A 22,972-nucleotide genomic window follows, 5' to 3' on the forward strand; every position below is an offset into this window, starting at 1 on the left:
TTGAAAAATCTATGGAGAAAGACAGCAAAATTTATGTTGTTCCCACTTTCAAAGGGAGTATGAATTAAACTCCATTCACACTACTTGAATGGCACTAGAATGAAAACAAAGGACCCAAATTGGGCTCCTCCAGTCTACACAGAAGTGTATGGGTACACACATGCAGCTGTGGAAACCCATCATCACGGACCACTTAAGAGCAGAAAGACTATGTCTAAGAACAGTTATTTGTACTGGCACATTTTAACTGTCTGTCTCATCACATGTAACGATACCCATAATGTACTTTTGTTAGAGCCCTTTCCATATTTTGAGTTAGTTTCTGCCTAATGAACTTAAATTCCTCTAAAACAAGTATAGTCGAGTTGATGGCTCTAATTTTTTAAATACCATCTCAGGTTTCCCAGAGAAGATTAGCAAGTCTTTAGTCTATTTTCTTGTCTGTGTGTGTCTTTGTGAAAAATAAATAGGTAAATAATTGTATCCCCTGCTAGAAAGCCACAACTCAGAAGCTGTGGTTAGCTCACTAAACCATTGATCTGCAGATTCAGTGATGCCCTTGCAATTTAAGAAGCATTCTAACAGTTTTGGTTGCAGGATGATAGATGCCTTGAGAGTACTTAAAGTCCCCACAGGTTGCCTCTTTCCTTATCTCACTATTTTAAGATAACTTTCCCCAAACCACGCTCCTAATGGACTGCTAGAAGTTGGTAAGGGCCCACAAAGGGTGCTCCAAGAGGCAAAAAGTGAAGCTGCCAGTTTCTTATCCACTGAGCCTTGAAACTGATACCACATCACTTCTGTCTTATTTTAAGTCATAGTAGCCACCTAGTTCAAGTAGAAGGGGTTCTGGACCACATCTTAGTGGAAGGCATTTTTAATTCTCCACATTTGTGCATGGACTTTTAAATTTTTTTATATTTATGATCTTAAACAGATGCATTGGAAAAAATGTAACAAGCATATAAAAATCTGTTTTTATTTCATCAGTAATATTGTATATTATATGGAATACTTCTTTAAGGTTAAGAAAGGTTATCTGATTTTAAGGGCTTCCCTGGTGGCTCAGCTGGTAAAGAATCTGCCTGCAATGTAGGAGACCTGGGTTCAATCCCTAAAGAAAACACGGAGTACATAATAGTACTAGAGATGTGAGTATCGCTGAAATTAGAATAGTGATACATGAATAAATGACTTTGGGGGAACACTGTCTGGTGCCAGCTATATAATGTTTGGAACCAAGAAGGAAGGGATTGCAATGAGCATAGATTCAAATAAAAGAAAGTTTCTCTAACATGATTCACTCCCTTTTTTTCTTGCCACCAGTCCAGTACCAACTATTATCTGGAGAAGAGCTGATGGAAAGCCGATAGCAACCAAAGCCAGAAGACACAAGTCAAATGGGATTCTTGAAATCCCCAATTTTCAGCAGGAGGATGCTGGCTTGTATGAATGCGTGGCTGAGAATTCAAGAGGGAAAAACGTAGCAAAAGGACAGTTGACTTTCTATGGTAAGGTAGTGATTCCAGTTTATCATTTGTTGACCTTCTTGGTATTAAAACCCATAAGCTAGGAGATTTGCATTCAAGGATTTTCAGAAGGATTGTTCAAAATACCGTTGTGTAAAACCCTGTTTGCTGCCTAATTATCATCCCCTGGGTTGTTCTGGTGGGGATGGGGAGGGTGGGGGCAGTGGTGTGGAGGCAGCAGAGAGGAAGATACAGGCTGATGTATTGAGAGATGGATATTAGTATAAACACACTCACAAAGGACCTATTTTTCCTGCTGCCGTCAAGCTGTAAACCTGAGAAAGGAAATATTTTGTTATCCCTCCTCCTGATTGATTTATTTATTTCTAAAGCTCTCTGGTTTTCTTCATCCAAATTTTGACTTGGAGCTCGTGTTAATCCTTGGTAATTGCTCCTGTTTGGTAGAGATTTAATGTGGTACCATGAACATTTCAAAATGCATGCTATCCAAATTTAGTTTTTATCAGAGTGGAGCGTGACAAATCTATCTCACCCCATAGACTCTTTCTGTGCAGCTGCTCCTATTCCAATCAAATCATCGGCATTGATCCAAACAGAACACAAATGCAAAGCTTCTAGCACGTGGTCATCCATTGAGCCTGTATTGGAAACCCAGTTAGGGTATCAATTTGGAATCCAGAAACGGATTTCATTGGATAGGCATTTTGAAATCAAATTGAGTTCTCCCAAGTTGGAACATGCTTGAATCCCATGGGGTGTTGAAAATAAATATTATAGATTGATAATTATTCAAGAATGGCTTAGGTGAACAACAATGTACATTAAAGGATAAGACCAGTTCTTTAGGGGCAAGTCGTAGCAAAGACTTTAAACCTTCTGATGTCTTACAACAACTGATACCACAAAAGTCTTATTTCATCAGGTCTTCTTCCAGAGCATTTTGGATTTCAGATATGGGGAAAAGATTTTGTTCAGTAGTCATGTAAGATTTTTTAGAAGCATGATTAGAAACTGGATGGAGCTTTTGAATATCAGCTAGCCTTCAGCAACCTCCCCGTCTGGCATTTTGGACTCATACCTGTGACGGCGCCCAAGGGATAATAGAATACACATGATGTTAGCCAGTCCGTCACATGATGACTTGAGCACCAATTCACCCATCTTCCTTCAACAATACTAAAAGACCAACTCTGCTTATGCCAAATGACAGACCTGGTGCTTGATCTTTGCTCTTTCATAAACTATGATGGTTGACACCGTATTTGATGGGTTGGAAAGCAGAAGACATCACAGTTCATTGCTAGAAAAACTGAAGACTGAAGGCTACCGATTTGTTCAGTGAAAGGCAATCACTGTCTTAAAAGTGTTTAGGGTACATTTTTCTCTTCAGTGTGATAATCATTTCTCCTACATCAAGTAGGAACAGCCTGAAAATGTTCAGGTAAATGGCCAGTGTTTTCCTTTTTCAATTAGTTAGATTGATTTTTCCATTCAGTAGTTGCGATCCCTAAATGTTAGTTGTGTTGCTCAGTTAATTGATTGAAGTAATTTTTCACTTTCATGGTTTTCTTTGAAGTGAAATATCTGTTTTTCAGTATATTAAAAACTTAGGAAATATTCTGTCACCAGGAGTTGGCATGGTGCTTTCTAGTAGGTCATAAGTTTCCTACACTGGAAACAGACAATTCCAGAGTTAGTCTTCTGGAGAATCAACCTCATCAATAACCTTCTGGAGAAACAATGAAAGGTTTTCCAGGACCCAGCCTTGGAGATGAAAATCTGATGCTAACAGTGTTTCCCTTTTAAATGAAGTTGTCTGCATTCATCCACGGGGAAAAAAGCCAAGTGAAGTGTGCCTGCTTTCTGAAGATAACTCAGCTTTTTCTCCGTTGCCAACCACCCTAGGTGTTAGAAGCTTGTCAGATCAGTTGACTTCATGGTGCTGGGCTGTTGCATCTGTTTTATCCTTTTGTTTTCCCTCAACTAGCATCATATCGGTGACACAGAAATTATCGAGTTGTTTTCATTGTCACAGGAGAGCTTAATTATGCAAAAGTGCTTGGCTGTCATTTTTTTTTCTTTGTGGTCTCTGTTGGGTTTTCTCAAAACAGTGTTCCTAATATCCAGCTGCCTAGATCTCCAATTTAAATGAGTTGTTATATTTAAAATCACCATATATATTTCACAAAAGGGGAGGAAGTAGCCCCAGTTCCTTATCCATGAACATGCTCTCTTTGTTGACAGGAGAATGTCTGACAACTTTAAGATGTGCTGTGTTTGGGGACAATATACCTTGGGTTTCAGCTTAGAGACCTGCTTGTCCTTTTTGGTTCCAAGTTGCTGCATCCATTCATCCACTCTTCACTTGAGAAACCAGACAGGTGTGCTCACTTCTGTTCTGGCCTGACAAAATGGCAGTTTTTCTGATCCCACACTGAAACCATTTAACCTTCCTCCAAAGGCCTGCTGAGCATGGTTTCCTTGCTCCTACATTCCCTGTATAAGGGTCATAGGAGCCTGTATTCCTGGCTGGTGTGTTTCCACTGTGATTGTGTCTTTAGCTTAGCATGTGCCACTCATGTTTGGAAAGAATTGAAGCTAGTTTAAACATGAACATTTTTACCCATCTCCATCTTCCTGAGTTATTTGTGCCATGACCTGTACTTGTCTGTGTGGTTTAATCTGCTCTTTCAGGTATTTTTCAGCATTAAAAACTTACTGAAATAGATGTTATATTTTCAAGGGTACATTACTACAAATCTTTGTTGCTTAAAGGTTGACATGTTCCAAAATGACTTTAATATATTAGTAATTTGTTCAAATAATTTTTTTAATTGCCAACCAGGTGGCAGAGCATTAAACACTTAGGACTATAAGACAAATCCCTGTCTTCAAGGAGATTTTCTTTTACTAGGAGCAGACAGGCAATTCACTATTAAGCAAATAAATGAACTAGAAAATTTCATAAGGTGATAAGAGTCACGAAGAAGGTGGTTAGGATGATATGATAGCAGGTAACTAGGAGCAGAACTTCCCTGATAGCTCAATTGGTAAAGAATCTACCTCCAATGCAGGAGACCCCAGTTTGATTCCTGGGTCAGGAAGACCCACTGGAGAAGGGACAGGCTACCTACTCCAGTATTCCTGGGTTTCCCTTGTGGCTCAGCTGGTTAAGAATCCACCTGCAATGTGGGAGACCTGGGTTTGATCCCTGGATTGGGAAGATCCCCTGAAGAAGGGAAAAACTACCCCCTCCAGTATTCTGGCCTGGAGAATTTCAAGGACAGTCCATGGGGTCGCAAAGAGTTCGACACAACTGAGCGACTTTCACTTTCACTTTTCAGGAACAGAAGAAAGACTTCATAAGATAAGGCAGTCAGGGAAGACTTGTCTGAGATTTGACTTTTGAACTGAAACCTAAAGGGTGAAAAAGAGCCATGCTTTCAAGGGGTAGTGCTTTCCAGGCAGAAGGTAAGGAAGTGCAGAGGCCCTGAGGCAGAAGACTACTTACCATGTGTGAAATGCATCAAGGAAGCCAGCGTGGCTAAGTCCTAGTGAGAAAGGATAAAGGGTTTAGAAATAGGAACCAATACAGAATTGTAAAGTAAAATAAAAAATAAATTAAAATAAATAAATAAATAAAATAAAAAAAGAAATAGGAGGGTGGCAGATTAGGCAGTACTCTGTAAGCCAGGCACTGAGTTTGGGTTTTATACTGATAATGGGAAACCACTGTGAGATTTTAAATGGGGAATGACTCAATTGTATTCATGCTTTTAAAAGATTACTCTGGTTGTTCTGTCGTGATTAGATTATAGGGAACCAAGAGTAAAAGCATGATAAGCAGTCACAAAGCCTACCAGGTGAGAAATGATGGTGGCTAGGACACAAAGAATGAAAATAAATGGAGACTTGACATATATTTTGGACTTAGAACCAGTAAGACACTTTTTTGTCATTCCTACACTTAGCCATTTTCTAGATAAGGAAACTGCTTCCCAAAGAGATACTCATGTTACTGATTGAAGCTACATAGTAAGCAGAGTGAGTCACAGTTGCTCAGTCGTGTCTGACTCTGTGACCCCATGGACTGTAGCCTGCCAGGCTCCTCTGTCCATGGAATTCTCCAGGCAAGAGTACTAGAGTGGGTTGCCGTCTTCTTCTCCAGGGGATCTTACAGACTCAGGGATCAAACTCCAGTCTCCTTCATTGCAGGCAAATTCTTTACCATCTGAGCCACCAGGGAAGCCCATAGTAAGCAGAGCTAGGTTCAAGTTCTTTCATGCTGGAAGTTCTCAAGCTTCAGAGTGCAGTTAGAATAATCTGAAAATTTTACTAAAATACAGAATACGGGGTTCTACTCCCCAGAAGTTCTGATTTTGTCAGGCTAGCGTGGGACCCAAGAATTTGCATTTCTATTAAGTTTCCTGGTTGTGCTGATGCTACTTGTTTGAGTCCACAGTGCAAAAGCCTTTGCTCTTGTGCTAGGTTGTTTCCAGGTGGTAGAGTGAACCCTAACAATAAATTACGGCAAATAGAGGTGTTCCTGCTTCCCATGAAAGCTTGCAGACTTCTGTCACATTAAGCATTATGACCAGTCTACATAGACACAGTGGAAGGAGGATGCTACAGTAATTATCTTTGAAAAAAGGAGAGGGAGGTGTAAAATGGATTTAATTCACTTGATAATTATTCATCTTTCCACCTCATTATGTCTGTAGAATTCCTTTTTGCACAAATAGAGCAGTGGAATAACAGTCATCATTCAGAAAAATGAAACATGAGCTAAATTTCCTGATATTTAATACCTTTGTACAATTTCTCCTAGATGTAACAGGTGTTAAGAGAGTAAAGTCATTTTCATCACGAGGAAATAGGGAATATAATAGTCAAGCAGTGAACAAGACTGTTTTTCAATGAATCTGTAATGTTTGAGCTGGAAGGATCTGTTGGAGCCAACTCTTTGATTTTTACAAGTTAAAAATAAAGACCCAGAGATATAAAATAACTTACCCAAGATGATAGAATGAGTGAGAATCAGAGATCTTTTAGACCTGTTCTGTGTTCTTTGTCTTGCCAATAAGACATTTTCATTAAATAGGTAAAGGGGAAAAAATTCATCCATCATTCAGATATTTTATCTGCTTGTTTGCCACAACCAAAGTCATAAATGAAAACATCCAAATGAACAACTGACTTTTTCACTTCCTATTTTCTAAGGAAGTGACTTATAATCACCTGATTATTGAGCCAGAAAGAGCTCTTTCTATTTTCCTTCCAATTTACGTCTGTGGCTGTATGTTGAGACCTTGTGGGCTATGGTCCTTTGGCTCTAAAGGCAAACTGTGGGCTTCATGACCCTGGAGATAGTATGGGAGGATATCTAGGGTCAGCATATAGAAGCATCAAACAGTATGGTGTACTAATTTCCCCACAGATTTGCTATGTATGTGTGATCACTAGTTAATTTCAGTCTCACAAAGTGGCTTAAAGAATAGAAATGACCAAAAGAATGAACACAGCAGAGAGATAATTTTGCACTCAAGCAAGAGTCTTCCTAATTGTCCCAAACAGAACTGATACCCAAACCCTTAATATCCTCGAGTAGAGCTTAAGATAGATTCATCTTCTCTGAGACTGTGTAAGCAACCAGAAATAATTTTGAATGGCTACAGGTAATCATTCTAATAGCAATTTAAATTATTTTCCCCCATTTTATCTTTTCTTTTTTTTAAGGGTTAAGGCTCTTGATGGCTTTTCTTTCTATTAGAAATTTCTGGTTTGAGACAGTCAGAGAGCCAGATACCTCTGAGAACTGTTTGATCACTAAAGTCAAATTATATCTGTCTGCGATATAAATTGTTATTGGACAAGATGCTTGCATGATTCCAGTGACTGGATTATGCATTGACTTAGGTCGTTTCTGGCAGCTGTTGAACAAAAGATTGGAATGAAGAGCTTGTTCATTTATGCAAGAGATTAACAGTGTCATAGAGTCAAGTAAAACACAATCATTTAACCTTGTATTTGAATTTGTATCTTGAGAACAAGACTAAAGATTTGCTTTAAAGGAGAGATTCTTCTATTCAAACCTTGAAAGAATATGAATGGCCAAAACAGATGGTTCTGTTTTAATATGTGAATATGATTAATTCTGTTTAGTATTTGGGATCTACATATATATATAATGCCCAAAAAGCATTTAGACATAAACTTCTTTTTAAAATAATAGGGTTGAATCAACCTGTTCAAGCCTTCCATGAAGCTATTTTTTTAGACATGGTGTTGCAAAAGAACCTTGATATTAAGTGATAAATACCACGGACCCACATACATTATCCAAAAAAAAAGTTAAAGGAAACAGTGTTTTCTCTTATGCACTAATGTGGACCATTTGTTATCCAAGGACTTTGAACTCAATGACACTAAGAGATATATAGAGATATGAATAATTTCCATCAGGCACAGAACTGTTCTATTACAAAAAAAACTCACTCACTTAGATATGATTCATCCAATCTAAGTTGAGTGGCAGGAGAAACCTTCACTATGTGGGGTTTTGCCCTGTAGATCTGCAATTGGCATGTTAAAAGAAAGATTATCTCATCCTTTGTCATATATATAATACAGTATTCCATTCTCAATCCCCACGGGCTCCTGTCCAGATATTGACTTCAAGAGGAATGTGTTTATATCATTTCAAATTCGGCTCCTATGAATTAATTTTACTTCAGGAGGAGTAGATTTTTGTCCTTCAAATCTGGTTTCTGAGAATTAATTTTACTTTAAAAAAAAAAAGAAAAGAAAAGTATCTGACAATGTCTCACAAAGACTGAATTTGCTGTTTATTTCACCTTGACCAGCACAAACCACTACCATTGAGCATTCTTCTTGAGCGCCTTAACCTCTGTAACCCTGTTGGAAGAGAGAATGAGCCCTCAGAAGGGTCTAATTAGTTAGAACTTTGCAAGGTCTTTTCAAAATCCTCTCAAGGCCCTCCCTTCCCTTCGCCTCTCCCTATCCTTTTTGAGATTGCAAGGTTGTGTTTCCAGCTCTTTCTGTGTTTTTGAAAGAAAGCCATGAATAAGCCCAAGAGTTACAGGAAATCTATGACATTGAAATCTCTGTCTCTGCATGTGGTTTTGATGTTTCCTTTTTGAACTTCAACTTGACATTGCTTCATAAGTTACATTTGCCCTTCCATTTTATTTTTCTTCCTCACTCTCTTTGAAAAGTTTGGCTTCGTTATTAATATTCCACACAGATTTCTATAGTTTTCTTGTTTGCTTTGTTTTAATAGACCCTGTGGGGGGTAAATATTCAGCAGGTTGCATGTGAAATCAGGCACACAATTGCCGTTAGCCTCATCAGTGTTGCACATCAAATTCTCCAGACTGAGAACTGAAAAGATAGTATCTACCATTTGAGATCCCTTTGCAAAGCAGCAGGAAGATAAAGAACAATGGCAGACTTGCAGCTCCTTCAAGGATAAAGGTTACAACCCTGAGTTCAAGTTAATACTGCTTGATGTTGTAACTTGTTTTGAAAGCTGACCCTTTCAGCCTCCCCTCCTTTGAAACAGTGCATCATCTCCATCAGTAGAAGATTTGTAAAGTTGTGTTTTGCTCTTTGAAAAACATGAGATTTGCTTATAGATGGATAAAAGGAGAAAGTAGCATTTATTCAGGGACCTAGGGACCTCTGCTGGTTAAGTGAATTGTTTTTCCAGGGTTTGTTTGGTTTTTTTTGTTTTTTTTTTTTTTCATTTTGAGAAGATAAGCTTGAGCTCAACACTAGTCATTTCCTTTTGAATTAAATTATGAATGATTGGTAACCTCATCGAATAAAGATACTGAGGTCAAGTCAGCTAAGAGATATGTTAAGAATATTGAGTAGCATCTTCCAATTAAATATGAATACCAGTTCTAACTATTGGGTTCAAGTTGGTAGACATCATTCTGTGCAGGTACACAATGCAAAGATGCCTTCCAGAATGACTACTCTTTGCTTCTGCACTTTGAGCTGAGGGTTTTCTGCCTAATTACGTGTGCCATTATAGTTTACCAATAGCATGAATTGTGCTTTAGGGAAGGCTTGATATTATGAAGACTTTTTAGGGAATGTGGGTTAGCATTGTCTTTATTTCCCTTAAGAACAAGGAGAGAAAATGGGACTTTATTTGAAGCATGAGAAATGAGGCACAATTTTGGTGGTAAGAGGGAGTGGTACAGCAGTCCCCAGCCTCTTTGGCAACAGGGACAAGTTTCACAGAAGACAGTTTTTACGCAGTCCAGGGGTGGGAGGATGGTTTCTGGATGCTTTGAGTGCATCACACTTATCAGGCACTTTATTTCTATTATTCTATCATCTCCCCCTCAAATCATCAAGCATTAGATCCTGGAGAGTTGGGGACCCCTGGAGTGCTGCATTGGGAAGTGTGGGAATTGAGTGGCCTTGAATTCCTGTGTTAGGCAGGACAGGACCCATTTCCTTAAGAAGGTTTTTGTGAAAACCAGGGCTCATTCAGAGACTTGGAATTGTAAGGCCATATGCTAATAGAAAATATTCTATCGACATGAAAAAAAGGTAATAATAGAAAATGATGACAGTCTTGAAGGAGAAAGGAGTCACAAAAATTATTTATATGATGTGTGTGAGAGACATAGAGAAATATAATGGCTTAAAGAAGAAGTTTCTTTCCTTCATACATATCTCTCCAAAAATAGGCATGTGGGTCTGGGGTTGCTTTATTCCAGAAGATCATTCAAGGTCAGCATCTTCATCCTACATAGCTTCATCTGTGAGCCCCAGGCTATTTCACTTGTCACTTTCTAATCAGTGGGAAAGAAAAATGAGAATCCAGGGCTGGTATCTTTAAGTCAGTAACCTGGAGGTTGCCCTCATCACTTCCACACACATACCACATATCATTGATATGAACCTCATCCTATAATTACCTCTAGATACAAATAAAGGGAAATACAGTGTGTAGCTAGGAAAACATGAGCCCAGCTTAAAGTAACAGAGTGGTAGTGGGAGATTTCTTTTATTAAAAGGAAAAAATGAAGAATAGATATTTGGGAGGAGGAGCAGTTAATTTTACCCCTATGGCTCGTGATAGTTTTCCTCATTTTGCCTTTAGTGATGGAAAAAACAGCCACATAGGCTGCAAAAACAGGACATTCAGAGTTGGACATGAGGTGGGGTATTTTATTCTAAAAATACCCACTGAACTTCTACCCGGCTTTGTAACTGACATAACCTCTGGAAAATTAATTTTTTCTTAAACCCTTTTTTGTCCCTTGATTGCATATGATAAACATGAGTTGAACATGCACTAAATGTACATCTTTGCTTTATGAACCGCTGTAGCTCAACCGAATTGGAGTCAAAAAATAAATGACATCCACGTGGCCATTGAAGAAAACGTTTTCTGGGAATGTAAAGCCAATGGAAGGCCCAAGCCTACGTACAGGTGGCTGAAAAACGGCGAACCACTGTTAACTCGGGTAAGTAAATGAATGAAAAGTGTGTCTTAATATTTACTTTAATGTGGCATGTGGTCTTGTTGCTATGGAAAGAGAAAAATGACCAGTTGTTTCCAAAATTATATGCAACCAAATGCCATTAATAGTGGAACAAGTGAATGTGGTTGATAGATAGAAACTGTACGTAAATCCAATGTTCCAGCATTACTCAGCCTTGTTAAACATCCATACCGGATCTTTGGTCTCCAGAAATTAATGTCACTGGCTTTACAACTGGAGAGTTATGCTGAAGGTCTGGGTCTTGTAATTGTGCTAAAATACAAGTTTGCATGTACAAGTGAGGGTGTAAGACTCTCCAGTTCTCCCCTTCAGTGCGGTTTTATGTTGTCTTCTGTCTGGGAAGACTAGTGAACAACACAGTCCAGTACACAGACCAACAAAATGCTCAATGTGCCTCAGACGTGTAACAGTGGCATGTGCAAACCCGAGACTGACATCTCTTAATGGAACAGAAGGAGAAGAACAACTAAAAGCGATGAGCAAAGTGGGAGGCACCAGTCTGTAGGCCCTGAAGCAGGCAGTAGTAGCTGAAAGCTCAGATACTAAAAATCCTCTTTGGAGACCAGGTTGCAGTATCCCTGTAGCTAATGCTTAGGTGAAAAAGCGGCAACACTGTTGCCTGGCTTAACAGGACTCTGTGATGTGAGAGAGGTAGGAGGTACCAGGCTGCGTCTTCTACTGGCTCTGGGCAGGAACTGCAGTAGCCTCAGTATTCTCGCAGATCCCAGGACCTGAGAGAAGCCATGAGTCTGGTAATTTCTGGACGAGCAGCCCAGGGAAGGGCTTCCCTTGTAGCTCAACTGGTAAAGAATCCACCTGTATTGCAGAAGACCCCAGTTCAATTCCTGGATCAGGAAGATTCCCCTGAAGAAGGGATAGTCTACCCACTGCAGTATTCATGGGCTTCCCTGGTAGCTCAGCTGGTAAAGAATCTGCCTGGAATGCAGGAGACCTGGGTTTGATCCCTGGGTTGGGCAGATTCCCCTGGAGGAGGCCATGGCGACTCACTCCAGTATTCTTGCCTGGAAAATCCCATGGACAGAGGAGCCTGGTGGACTGTAGTCCATGGGGTCACAAAGAGTCAGACATGATTGAACAGATAAGCACACAGCCCAGGAGATGAGGTGGAAGTAGCCACCCAATCTGCTAAATGGGTGGAAAGACAGACAAAAATAACTCCTTTTCAAAATACGCCTGCATGCCAATACTCCAAATCAAATGCAAAAAAAAAAAAAAATTTTTTTAAGAAAGGTAACCAACCTGTAAAGCAGTCTAACGAAGAAATCTGAATAACCTTGTTGAGAAGGCTGAAAGAGATAGGAATCATGCCTATAAAAATAAATGAGGTGGAGGGACCTTAAAATGAGGAACAATTGTGTCCAGTTTAATTTTCCCACTGAATTCAATTTTTTTCTGAAATATGACATTTTTCCCCAGGCCCCAATTTGACAGCCAGTTTCTTGTGCTCTGGTTTCCTCCTCCATCAGCCCCCAGGCAAGAACAACCAGTCTGAGCTCTGGCCAGGATATCCGCCCTTGCAGCCACAGAAACAGGCAGATACGACAAGCCCAGTCCACACCGCGCCACCCACACCTCCTCCTGCCGCTTCAGGGCTCCTGCAGGCCCCAAGATTCTCTCCATTCTAAAGCCAGCCTCTAATCACTTGAGTGTAGGTGCCCAGGTAACTGGCATCTTCCTTCCTCTATTTAAGGTGAGGGATCATGGATGCCAGGCAGCTAAATCACAACCCTAGGGCAAACAAAAAATATTTTACTTTTTAAATGGCAGGTCTCCCGGAGAAAAGGAGGTCCTTTAGGGTATTTATAAAAATTGATGCCTCAAGTTATGTAGCCTCAGGCTGATGAATGAAGATGGTCTATTGTTTGATACACTCACTTTGCTGTCTTCAGATTGGCTACCAGTTGATGGTCCTAAGCCTAGTTCTTGCCACCAACAGCAGTCAAGTAACAGAACATTAAATTATCAATACTTATTCTTTATTCTTAGTAAACTTCAACAACATTAAATATGTGTTTCTGCTTCATCCAAGAAGAGTACAGTCCTTTTAACCCTCAAAGTGTTGCCTGCTCATAATTTGAGTGTTTTAGCTACTCTAAACAGTAAATTTGCTTGTATTTCCCACTCCTCACCCACAGTTAGCACAAAGCCTTGGAGTGAAAAAAAAAATCATTTTAAATTTAAAGTTCATCTTTTTAGAGGGGATATTAATCTGAGTGGTTTCACTATTAAATCAATGATAACTCAAGAGAGTCCTACAATTTAAATTCCATTTACCAACCGATGTACAGATTGTTTCATTTAGCATCTGACCCGCCACAAGTTTAGTTGACAGATAAATAACTCATGTTATGTAAATTGTTTATATGATGGCAATTTTCCTCCCATTAACCCCTTTGATATATAACATGTAGCAAAGATGCCTTAGGGTCTCAGTTGTAGAAGGTCATTGTTTTGTGTTCCTCTTTTCTTTCACAGGATAGAATTCATATTGAGCAAGGAATACTCAACATAACAATAGTGAACCTCTCAGATGCTGGCATGTATCAATGTGTGGCAGAGAATAAACATGGAGTTATCTTTTCCAGCGCAGAGCTTAGTGTGATAGGTGAGTCTTTATACTGGAAAGAACAAAAAACTAAAAGCTTTATGAAATCACTAAACTTACGTGTACTTTCCCAAGCATAAATATTCCATCCAAGAAAAAAGGTTGATGAAATCTTTAGACTAAAGATATCTCTCGAGAAGGAAGGAATGCATTCTACAAGCAGTAAGAGGAGACTACTTTCTAGATCAGCTTCTTCTGATGCTTGCAATGGGTGATGCAGTTCCCCTGGCACTCATTTTTATTCCTCTATCAACCCCTCTTCTAAACTGTGCAAAGTTTCTGAAATGTGTTGGTGTCTGTTGCTATCTCTCTGATTGGGTGTAAACTTGAGCTCGGAGAGAGGAAGAGCTGCCTTAGGTGGACAGGTTTGTTTGCATGTCAAGCAGAGTGCATTTTGTTCTTTCACGTATAAATTTTCCAGACTATACACTATACACTATACCCCTCCAGCTCCATCTTTCAACATGTGCCCCTTTCCTTCTGTTCTTCAGCAGTACTGAGCTTTCTGAGCTGCTTGTTCACCACCTTCTCTTCCTCCACAGTTCACTGGTCCACACTGTTCCCTCTGCCTCAAATGCTTTTCTGTCCCCTCTTCATTTCATTTACTTCTTCCCAACTCAGAATTGATTACATTCTTTGCAGACAAAGATGGAGAAGCTCTATAGAGTCAGCAAAAACAAGGCCGGGAGCTGACTGTGGCTCAGATAATGAACTCCTTATTGCAAAATTCAGAATTAAATTGAAGAACATAGGGAAAACCACTAGGCCATTCAGGTATGACCTAAACCAAATCCTTTACAGTGGAAGTGACAAATAGATTCAAGGGATTAAATCTGATAGAGTAACTAAAGAACTATGAACAGAGATCTGCGACATTCTACAGGAGACAGTGATCAAGACCATCCCCAAGAAAAAGAAATACAAAGAGGCAAAATGGTTGTCTGAGGAGGCCTTCCAAATAGCTGAGAAAATAAGAGAAGTTAAAGGCAAAGGAGAAAAGGAAAGATATACCCATATGAATGCAGAGTTCCAAAGAATAGCAAGGAGAAATAAGAAAGCCTTCCTCAGTAATCAGTGCAAAGCAATACAGAAAAACAATAGAATTGGAAAGACTAGAGATCTCATCAAGAAAATCAGAGATACCAAGGGAACGTTTCATGCAAAGATGGGCGCAATAAAGGACAGAAATGGTCTGGACCTAACAGAAGCAGAAGATATTAAGAAGAGGTGGCAAGAATCCACAGAACTGTACAAAACAAGATCTTCATGACCCAGATAACCACAATACTGTGATCACTCACCTAGAGCCAGACATCCTAGAATGTGAAGTCAAGTGGCCCATAGGAAGCATCACTATGAGCAAAACTAGTGGAGGTGAAAGAATTCCAGTTGAGCTATTTCAAATCCTAAAAGATGATGCTGTGAAAGTGCTGCACTCAATATGCCAGCAAATTTGGAAAACTTAGCAGCGGCCACAAGGCTGGAAAAGGTTTCATTCCAATCCCAAAGAAAGGCAATGCCAAAGAATTTTCAAACTACTGTACAATTGCACTCATCTCACACGCTAGTAAAATAATGCTTAAAATTCTCCAAACCAGGATTCAACAGTATGTGAACTGTTAACCTCTAGATGTTCCAGCCAGATTTAGAAAAGGCAGAGGAATCAGAGATCAAACTGCCAACATCTGTTGGATCATCGAAAAAGCAACAGAGTTCCAGAAAACATCTACTTCTGCTTTATTGACTATGCCAAAGCTTTTGACTGTGTGAATCACAACAAACTGTGGAAAATTCTTCAAGAGATGGGAATACCAGACCACTTGACCTGCCTCTTGAGAAATCTGTATGCATGTCAGGAAGCAACAGTTAGAACTAGACATGGAACAACAGACTGGTTCCAAATCAGGAAAGGAGTACGTCAAGGCTCTATATTGTCACCCTGCTTATTTAACTTCTATGCAGAGTACATCATGAGAAACGCTGGTCTGGAAGAAGCACAATCTGGAATCAAGATTGCTGGAAGAAATATCAATAACCTCAGATATGCAGATGATACCGCCCTTATGGCAGAAAGTGAAGAAGAACTAAAGAGTCTCTTGATGAAAGTGAAAGAAGAGAGTGAAAAAGTTGGCTTAAAACTCAGCATTCAGAAAACCAAGATCATGGCATCCGGTCCCATCACATCATGGAAAATAGATGGGGAAACAGTGGAAACAGTGACAGACTTTATTTTGGGGGGCTCCAAAATCACTGCAGATGGTGACTGTAGTCATGAAATTAAAAGATGCTTGCTCCTTGGAAGAAAAGTTATGACCAACCTAGATAGCATATTAAAAAGCAGAGACATGACTTTGCCAACAAAGGTCCATCTAATCAGTTCAGTTCAGTTCAGTTCAGTCGCTCAGTTGTGTCCAACTCTTTGCGACCCTATGAATTGCAGCACACCAGGCCTCCCTGTCCATCACTATGGTTTTTCCAGTAGTCATATATGGATGTGAGAGCTGGACTATAAAGAAAGCTGAGTGCCGAAGAACTGATGCTTTTGAACTGTGGTGTTGCAGAAGGCTCTTGAGAGTCCCTGGATTGCAGGAGATCCAAACAGTCCATCCTAAAGGAAATCAGTCCTGAATATTCATTGGAAGGACTGATGCTAAAGCTGAAACTCTAATACTTTGGCCACTTGATGGGATGAACTGACTCATTGGAAAAGACCCTGCTGCCGGGACAGGTTTAGAGGCAGGAAAAGAAGGGAATGACAGAGGATGAGATAGCTGGATGGCATCACTGACTCAATGGACATGAGTTTGAGCAAGCTTCAGGAGTTGGTGATGGACAGGGTAGCCCGGCATACTACAATCCATGGGGTTGCAAAGAGTCAGACAACTCAGTGACTGAACTAAACTGAACTGAACTGAGGCTGCCTCTCCCAACTCCATATTGGCTTCCTCAGGAAGTCATACCTGGCTCTATGCCCAGGTCAGCTCCTGCTGTTACAATTTTCATCCTGCCTTTTAATGTCCTTGATATCATGCTGCATTTACATTTACATTTGCTAATGTGATTTCTCTGTCTTTTTCTCTCACTGCACTTTAACTTCCTCGTGATGTCAATGACCATACTTGGTTTCACTCATTTAATTATCAGGACTTAATGCAATATTGAAGCACATAGTATGTACTCATTAAATATTGAATGAATCTAAGAATGAATGACTGCACTAAGTGATGAAGGAGTTGAGAGACTGTTTTTAAAAATGAATTAATGAGTGAAGTAAATCTTTGAAAATAGTGGTTAAGTGAATTAAGAAAGCTTTAGGCATTAAAAAATAAAAAATAAAAAACTCCAGACCGTCAACTTGCATTTGTCTTATAGAAAAATCTTTACTTTGACTTCAGAATTTATCTTTAATGTCTAAGTAGCCGTTCTTCTTGGAGCATAATAGAAAGGTTATAAATAAGAGAAAAGCAACACACAGAGAGAGCTGATTCCATAAGTCCTGATAATTTGCCCAGATTCAGAGTCCTGACTTGCCCTTCTGCAGAGCACTTCTTGGTGCCTGGCATGTGGATCTGACATGGATTAAGTGGATGCTCCTGAGTTGAACGTTAGTCCACCCATGCAAGGTAAAAAAGAAAGGAGCTGCTTCCATAATTGTCCTCACCAGCTTCTTTACCTGAACCAACACCCAGTCAAAGATAAGAATTTTTGAGGATTCATGAAATTGCAGTCTTTTTCAAAAGAGGGCGCGGAGGATTCTGTGCTCTTGGAGTCAACATCAGTGTGGCTACTGTAAGGATGTCCCCCCACACACATACCTTCCCCACTATAAATGTTAAGAATAATAATTCCAGCTTCCCAGGACAAGTACAATGGTCCCATCCTGGCCAAGTGGGCTCTGATTGTTGGTAGTTGGAGCTGACTGTTGTGGAGCACAGCTCACAAAGGTAGATCAAGGTAGAATGTTCTGCAGAAAGAAGTGTATTCTTTGTTAAACATAGTGTCAACTGGTTAGAAAACAGCTACAGTGGAGGGTGTGTGGCCTCAGGAATGAATCACATTGTCTTTAAACCCTCCAGGCGAAAGCTGTCCAGTTTAAAAGTCTGGCGATGCCATTATAATTATAAAAGATTTTGTAGGTCCTTTTGTTAAAATAAGAAAATTTGATGATAACAAATGACTGGAAATCACAGGATGTAATCATGGAGTAAAGATAGAGGATGACTACAGGCCCAAAAGCAGAGCCTGAAGTGAGAAAGGCTATTAAATGATTTTTTTCTAGAGCACTTACCCAGAGAGGAGCATAACAGTATGGGTGCAAAGAGCTGGACACAACTGAGCAACTGAACGACAACAACGAGATGTGTGTGTGTGTATACATCCATCTCTAGATATCCATATCTATATCCATGTGCACACTAAGTCATTTCAGTTGTGTCCAGCTCTTTGCGATCGTGTGGGCTGAAGCTCGCCAGGTTCCCCTGTCCATGGGATTCTCTAGGCAAGAATACTGGAATGGGTTGCCATGCCTTCCTCCAGGAGATCTTCCTGACCCAGGGATCAAATATGTGTCTCTTATGCCTCTTGCATTGGCAGGCAGGTTCTTTATCATTAGCACCACCTGGGAAGGCAAATTTATATCTGTGTCTATATATCTATCTGATATGCATATCCTAGGATCTTCACCAGATCCTTTCTCTTCCCTCAACCAAGGGTTCAAGGCCTATGAGGTGATAATCACTGATTCAACTCTGTAGAGGTTTATTTCAAGTCATTTCCAGTTAGAACTAATTCCATTTGAATTCTTGGTCTGAGTCCTTTCTTAATTCCCTTGAGATAAACAAGCAAGATCAGTAAAGATGAAATGCCTAAGAAGTTATTTAACCCCCTCTTCCTGATCTCAGCTTTATTGAGTGTAAGAACTGTAAGATGTCAGTAAATTATTCAATTCCAAACAAGTGATACAAATAGTAAGTCTTCCAGAAATACAGGAAAGAGAGTTTGACCAGTGGACTGAGCTAGTCAGGTGAACCTTGAAAAATAATTTATATTTATACAGGCAAAAGAACCAGGAACAGCGCAGAGTGAAAGGGCCTGAACAAAAGTTATAAAACATCTAGATAGTTTCTTGCCCATAGAAAATCCTAAATGTTTCTCAGAAATTTTAATTCAAATACATAAAGTGTATTGGCAAACTTTAAACTTGAAAGAGGAAGATGGAAAAATTAATTAAGGGCCAATTTTGGAAGCTATTGAACAAGCTTAGAAGTTCTCTATTTAATATCCCATTTTTCCTGCCCCAGAAAATCACACTAGTATATTCCAAGTGAATTAGAGGGCAGTTAAGTATTGAATGAGTAAATCCCTAGAGTTATTATTAAATGAATGAAGGAGAAGACATTTGATTATTTAAAAATACACATATGTGAATATTGGTTGAGTAAGCTTTAATACAATCATGTTTCACAAGTCACTGTGTTTCTTGCTGGGTGATAATAGTTTGACTCTTATGGATTTAATAACGGATTAGTTATTACCTGTATTAGAATCATAGGGAGGTTGAATTGAACCAAGAAACAAAATGAAAACAGGATACTTCAGTACAAGGAAGAAAAGAAGTATGCTGGTTGCAGCTATTGATCCATTATCAGCATCCTCCAGTGCTAGAGAGGAGATTCCCTTTCATGCTGGGAAACAGCCTTAAGGTCATGAATAAAAGATGGTTAGGAAGCATATGTTTAATAGGCTTTTCCCTTAGTCTTGTTTTATGTATTCTGTCTGGGTATTTAATGTATATGTAATGTATCTATATTTTCGATTGAAACTGCTAAATAATTAACCTAGGTGCTGGGTGATTTACTCACTGGGTGGGCAAATGCCGTAGACTTTTAGCTTGAGGTCAGTATATTAGAGTAGCCTGGTGATGAGTACTTTAAAACAGAAATAGTACATCCTTGTTTGTGACTGACCTATCACAGTTGATAGTTTGTTACTCCTCAAGGCAACTGTTTCCAGACTTTTTCTCCTATGTTAGCTTCTGTCATGGATGAGATTCACTTGTGTGATGTACACCGTGAGCAACCACAAAATTCCCTGGGTCATAGAAAAGTGTGCTGGAATTGGAACAGCGAACCGAGTCTTATAATCTTAGGGAGATTTGAATCTTCTACAAAAAAAAAAAAATACAATTTAAAAAGCCAAATTAAGTATTTTATTAAGATAACTTTTCTAATGAAATATTTCTATTCATGTCTAATGTTTGTGTCCACTCAGATAGATGATCATGTTGGTGCCAGGGGATGCTGATTGAACTACCAAACTTGAAATTTTCTGTGCTACTCCATACAGAACACCAATGTCATCCTGTATATATGTGGTGGCTCCGTGGTAAAGAATCCACCTGCATTGCAAGAGATGTGGGTTCAATCCCTGGGTTGGGAAGATCCCTGGAGAAGGAAATGGCAACCCACCCCAAGATTCTTGCCTGGGAAATCCCATGGGCAGAGGAGCCTGGTGGGCTACAGTCCATGGAGTCACAAAAGAGTCCAACACAACTAAGTGATTCAACAAGAACAGCAAGGATAGAGTATGCCTAAGACCTCAAAAGCTGAGGAAGGGGTTAGGTACCTGTGAGTCACTGGAGGAGTGTCCTCTGAGCAAAATGTATAAGAGAGAGCGGGCTAGGGAGGGGGATGGAGGGCAGGGAGCAGGGACATGGTCTCAGGTAAAGTCTAGCCTGTATCACATTCTAGAGGGTGATGTCTGGAGCATAATTGCATCTCAGAGCTATTCCCACCTCAGGCAAGGAGGCTGACCTTTTTAAAAATCTCTTCATTGGTTATTCATTGATCTGCCCCTCAAGTGGTGCTGGTTATGGCAGGGTATATGGAGCAAAACCTCCCAGTCAACTTCCCAGAGAAGGGGGCAGCTGGAGTTGGTAAGCAACCAATTCTCACAGCATCTGGGGCCAGAAAAGAGAATCCGTGTGAGGTACCAGCAGCATCCTCTACAGAAGAGAAGTGATTGTGCTAGAGCAAGATGCTTGGGTACTGTGTCCAGCTGACCTGGATCGTAACCAGCAGTGTCACTAGACTATCTTTTTGTTGGGTAGGAATATGGGAGATATTTTCATTTTTTCTGCTTTCCTTTGTTGTCAAATGATCTACAATGAATCAAATTATTATCATAATTATTACTATATCTTTTTCATAGGAGTATACTTGCTTTACAATGTTCTGTTAGTCTCTGCTGTACAATGAAGTGAATCAGCCATATGTATGCATATATCCTCTTGCTCTTAGACCCCCCTCCCATCCGTCCCCCATCTCACCTCTCTAGTTTATCACAGAGCATCAACCTTAGCTCCCTGTGCTAAACATAAGATTCCTACTAGCTGTCTATTTTATACACACTAGAGTATCTTTGATTTTGAAATGGGATGCACTTAAGAGCAACTGAGTGTCTTCCCAGTGGTCTTGAATATGACCTGACTTTGCAGGACTGTATAAGGGATAGAAGTAGCCTTGGTCCAAGGAGTTCCTGTCTGATGTTCAGGACGGTGGGCATTCTCCTGGCCTCTGTGGTGGAAGACATCAGACCCTGGCAGGACACTCTGAAGCCATTAAGGAACTGATAGTCGATTAAAGTGAGGTGCAGGCTTGAGCAGTTATATGGTTAATTTGCCATGTGTCCAAATGATTGGACTACAAATTAGAAAAACACTAAAGCTAAACTCAAAGTTATTTCACAGGGATTTTCACAAGTGCTCATCTGCAACTAAGTCTGATTTCTCAACTGCCTCATTGAGCCAGATTACAGTCAAATGTGCTGAGTGTGAGCAGCATCCAATGAGAGGAGGGATGCCTTTCTTACCCAAATATTGTCTGATAGGAGCTTTACTTAACTCATCAGGAAGAGGGAAAGCAATGCATGTGGATCTCAAACGCAAATTTGATATCTTTAACAAGTTACTAAGCCTTCACTAATCAATAAAATGAGGGTGTCACTGTTAAAACTAAAAGAGATCACATGTGAAAACTTCCTGCAAATCTGAAGTGACTGTAGCAATATGAAGTTGGGGATTTGTTTTGTTTGTTTGTTTTCTGTTTTAAACTAGTATCCATACCAAAAGCTTATAATACAGACAGCTGCACAATTACCAGTAAACCCTATTTCAGTGATTCTCAAATTGTGCTGCTTGTGAGTCACCAGGGGAGCTCTTTAATAGTGCAGTACCATACAATCATCCCTCACATGAATCCCAGCCTTGTCTAATTCAAGGAAACTATGAGCCATGCTGTGTAGGACCACCCACATGGACGGGTCATAGTGGAGAGTTCTGACAAAACATGGTCCACTGGAGAAGAGAATGGCAAACCACTTCAGTATTCTTGCCATGAGAACCCCATGAACAGTATGAAAAGGCAAAAAGATAGGACACTGAAAGATGAACTCCCCAGGTCAGTAGGTGCCTAATATGCTATTGGAGAAGAGTGGAGAACTAACTCCAGAAAGAATGAAGGGATGGAGACAAAGTGAAAACAGCACCCAGTTGTGGACGTGACTGGTGATGGAAGTACAGTCCAATGCTATAAAAAGCAATATTGCATTGGAGCCTGGAATGTTAGGTCCATAAATCAAGGTAAATTGGAAGTGGTCAAACAGGAGACAGCAAGAGTAAACATCTACATTTTAAGAATCAGTGAACTAAAATAGACTGGAATGGGTGAATTTAATTAGGATGACCATTATATCTACTACTGTGGGCAAAAATCCCTTTGAAGAATGGAGTAGCCATTATAGTTATACAATAAAAGAGTCTGAAATGCAGTACTTGGATACAGTCTCAAAAACAACAGAATGATCCCTATTTGTTTCCAAGGCAAACCATTCAGTATCACAGTAATCCAAGTCTATGCCCCAACCACTAATGCCGAAGAAGCTAAAATTGAACAGTTCTGTGAAGACCTACAAGACCTTCTAGAACTACCACCAAAGAAAGATGTCCTTTTCATCATAGGGGACTGGAATGCAAAAGTAGAAAGTCAGGAGCTACCTGGAGTAACAGGCAAGTTTGGGCTTGGAGTACAAAATGAAGCAGAGCAAAGGCTAACAGAGATTTGCCAAGAGAATGCAATGGTCATAGCAAACACCCTCTACCAAAACACAAGAGACAACTCTCTATATGGACATCACCAGATGGTCAATACAAAATCAATTGATTATGTTCTCTGCAGCCAAAGATGGAGAATCTCTATACATTCAGAAAAAAACAAGACGAGGAGCTGACTGTGGCTTGGATCATGAGCTCC

At 39.8% G+C, this 22,972-nt stretch overlaps 1 protein-coding gene across 2 annotated transcripts in view; it reads left to right on the top strand.

The window, feature by feature from the left end:
• CNTN4 (contactin 4) overlaps nt 1–22,972 on the top strand; it is a 1,027,325-nt gene that overhangs the window by 830,840 nt on the left and 173,513 nt on the right. For both annotated transcript variants that reach the window (XM_040245968.1, XM_040245967.1), the window contains 3 exons: nt 1,327–1,511; nt 10,863–10,999; nt 13,535–13,664. In XM_040245968.1, the coding sequence (XP_040101902.1) occupies nt 1,327–1,511; nt 10,863–10,999; nt 13,535–13,664 (452 nt within the window). The remainder of the gene's footprint in view (nt 1–1,326; nt 1,512–10,862; nt 11,000–13,534; nt 13,665–22,972) is intronic.

The sequence above is a fragment of the Oryx dammah genome, unplaced genomic scaffold, assembly GCF_014754425.2.
Source record: "Oryx dammah isolate SB20612 unplaced genomic scaffold, SCBI_Odam_1.1 HiC_scaffold_9, whole genome shotgun sequence".
Lineage (NCBI taxonomy): Eukaryota > Metazoa > Chordata > Mammalia > Artiodactyla > Bovidae > Oryx > Oryx dammah.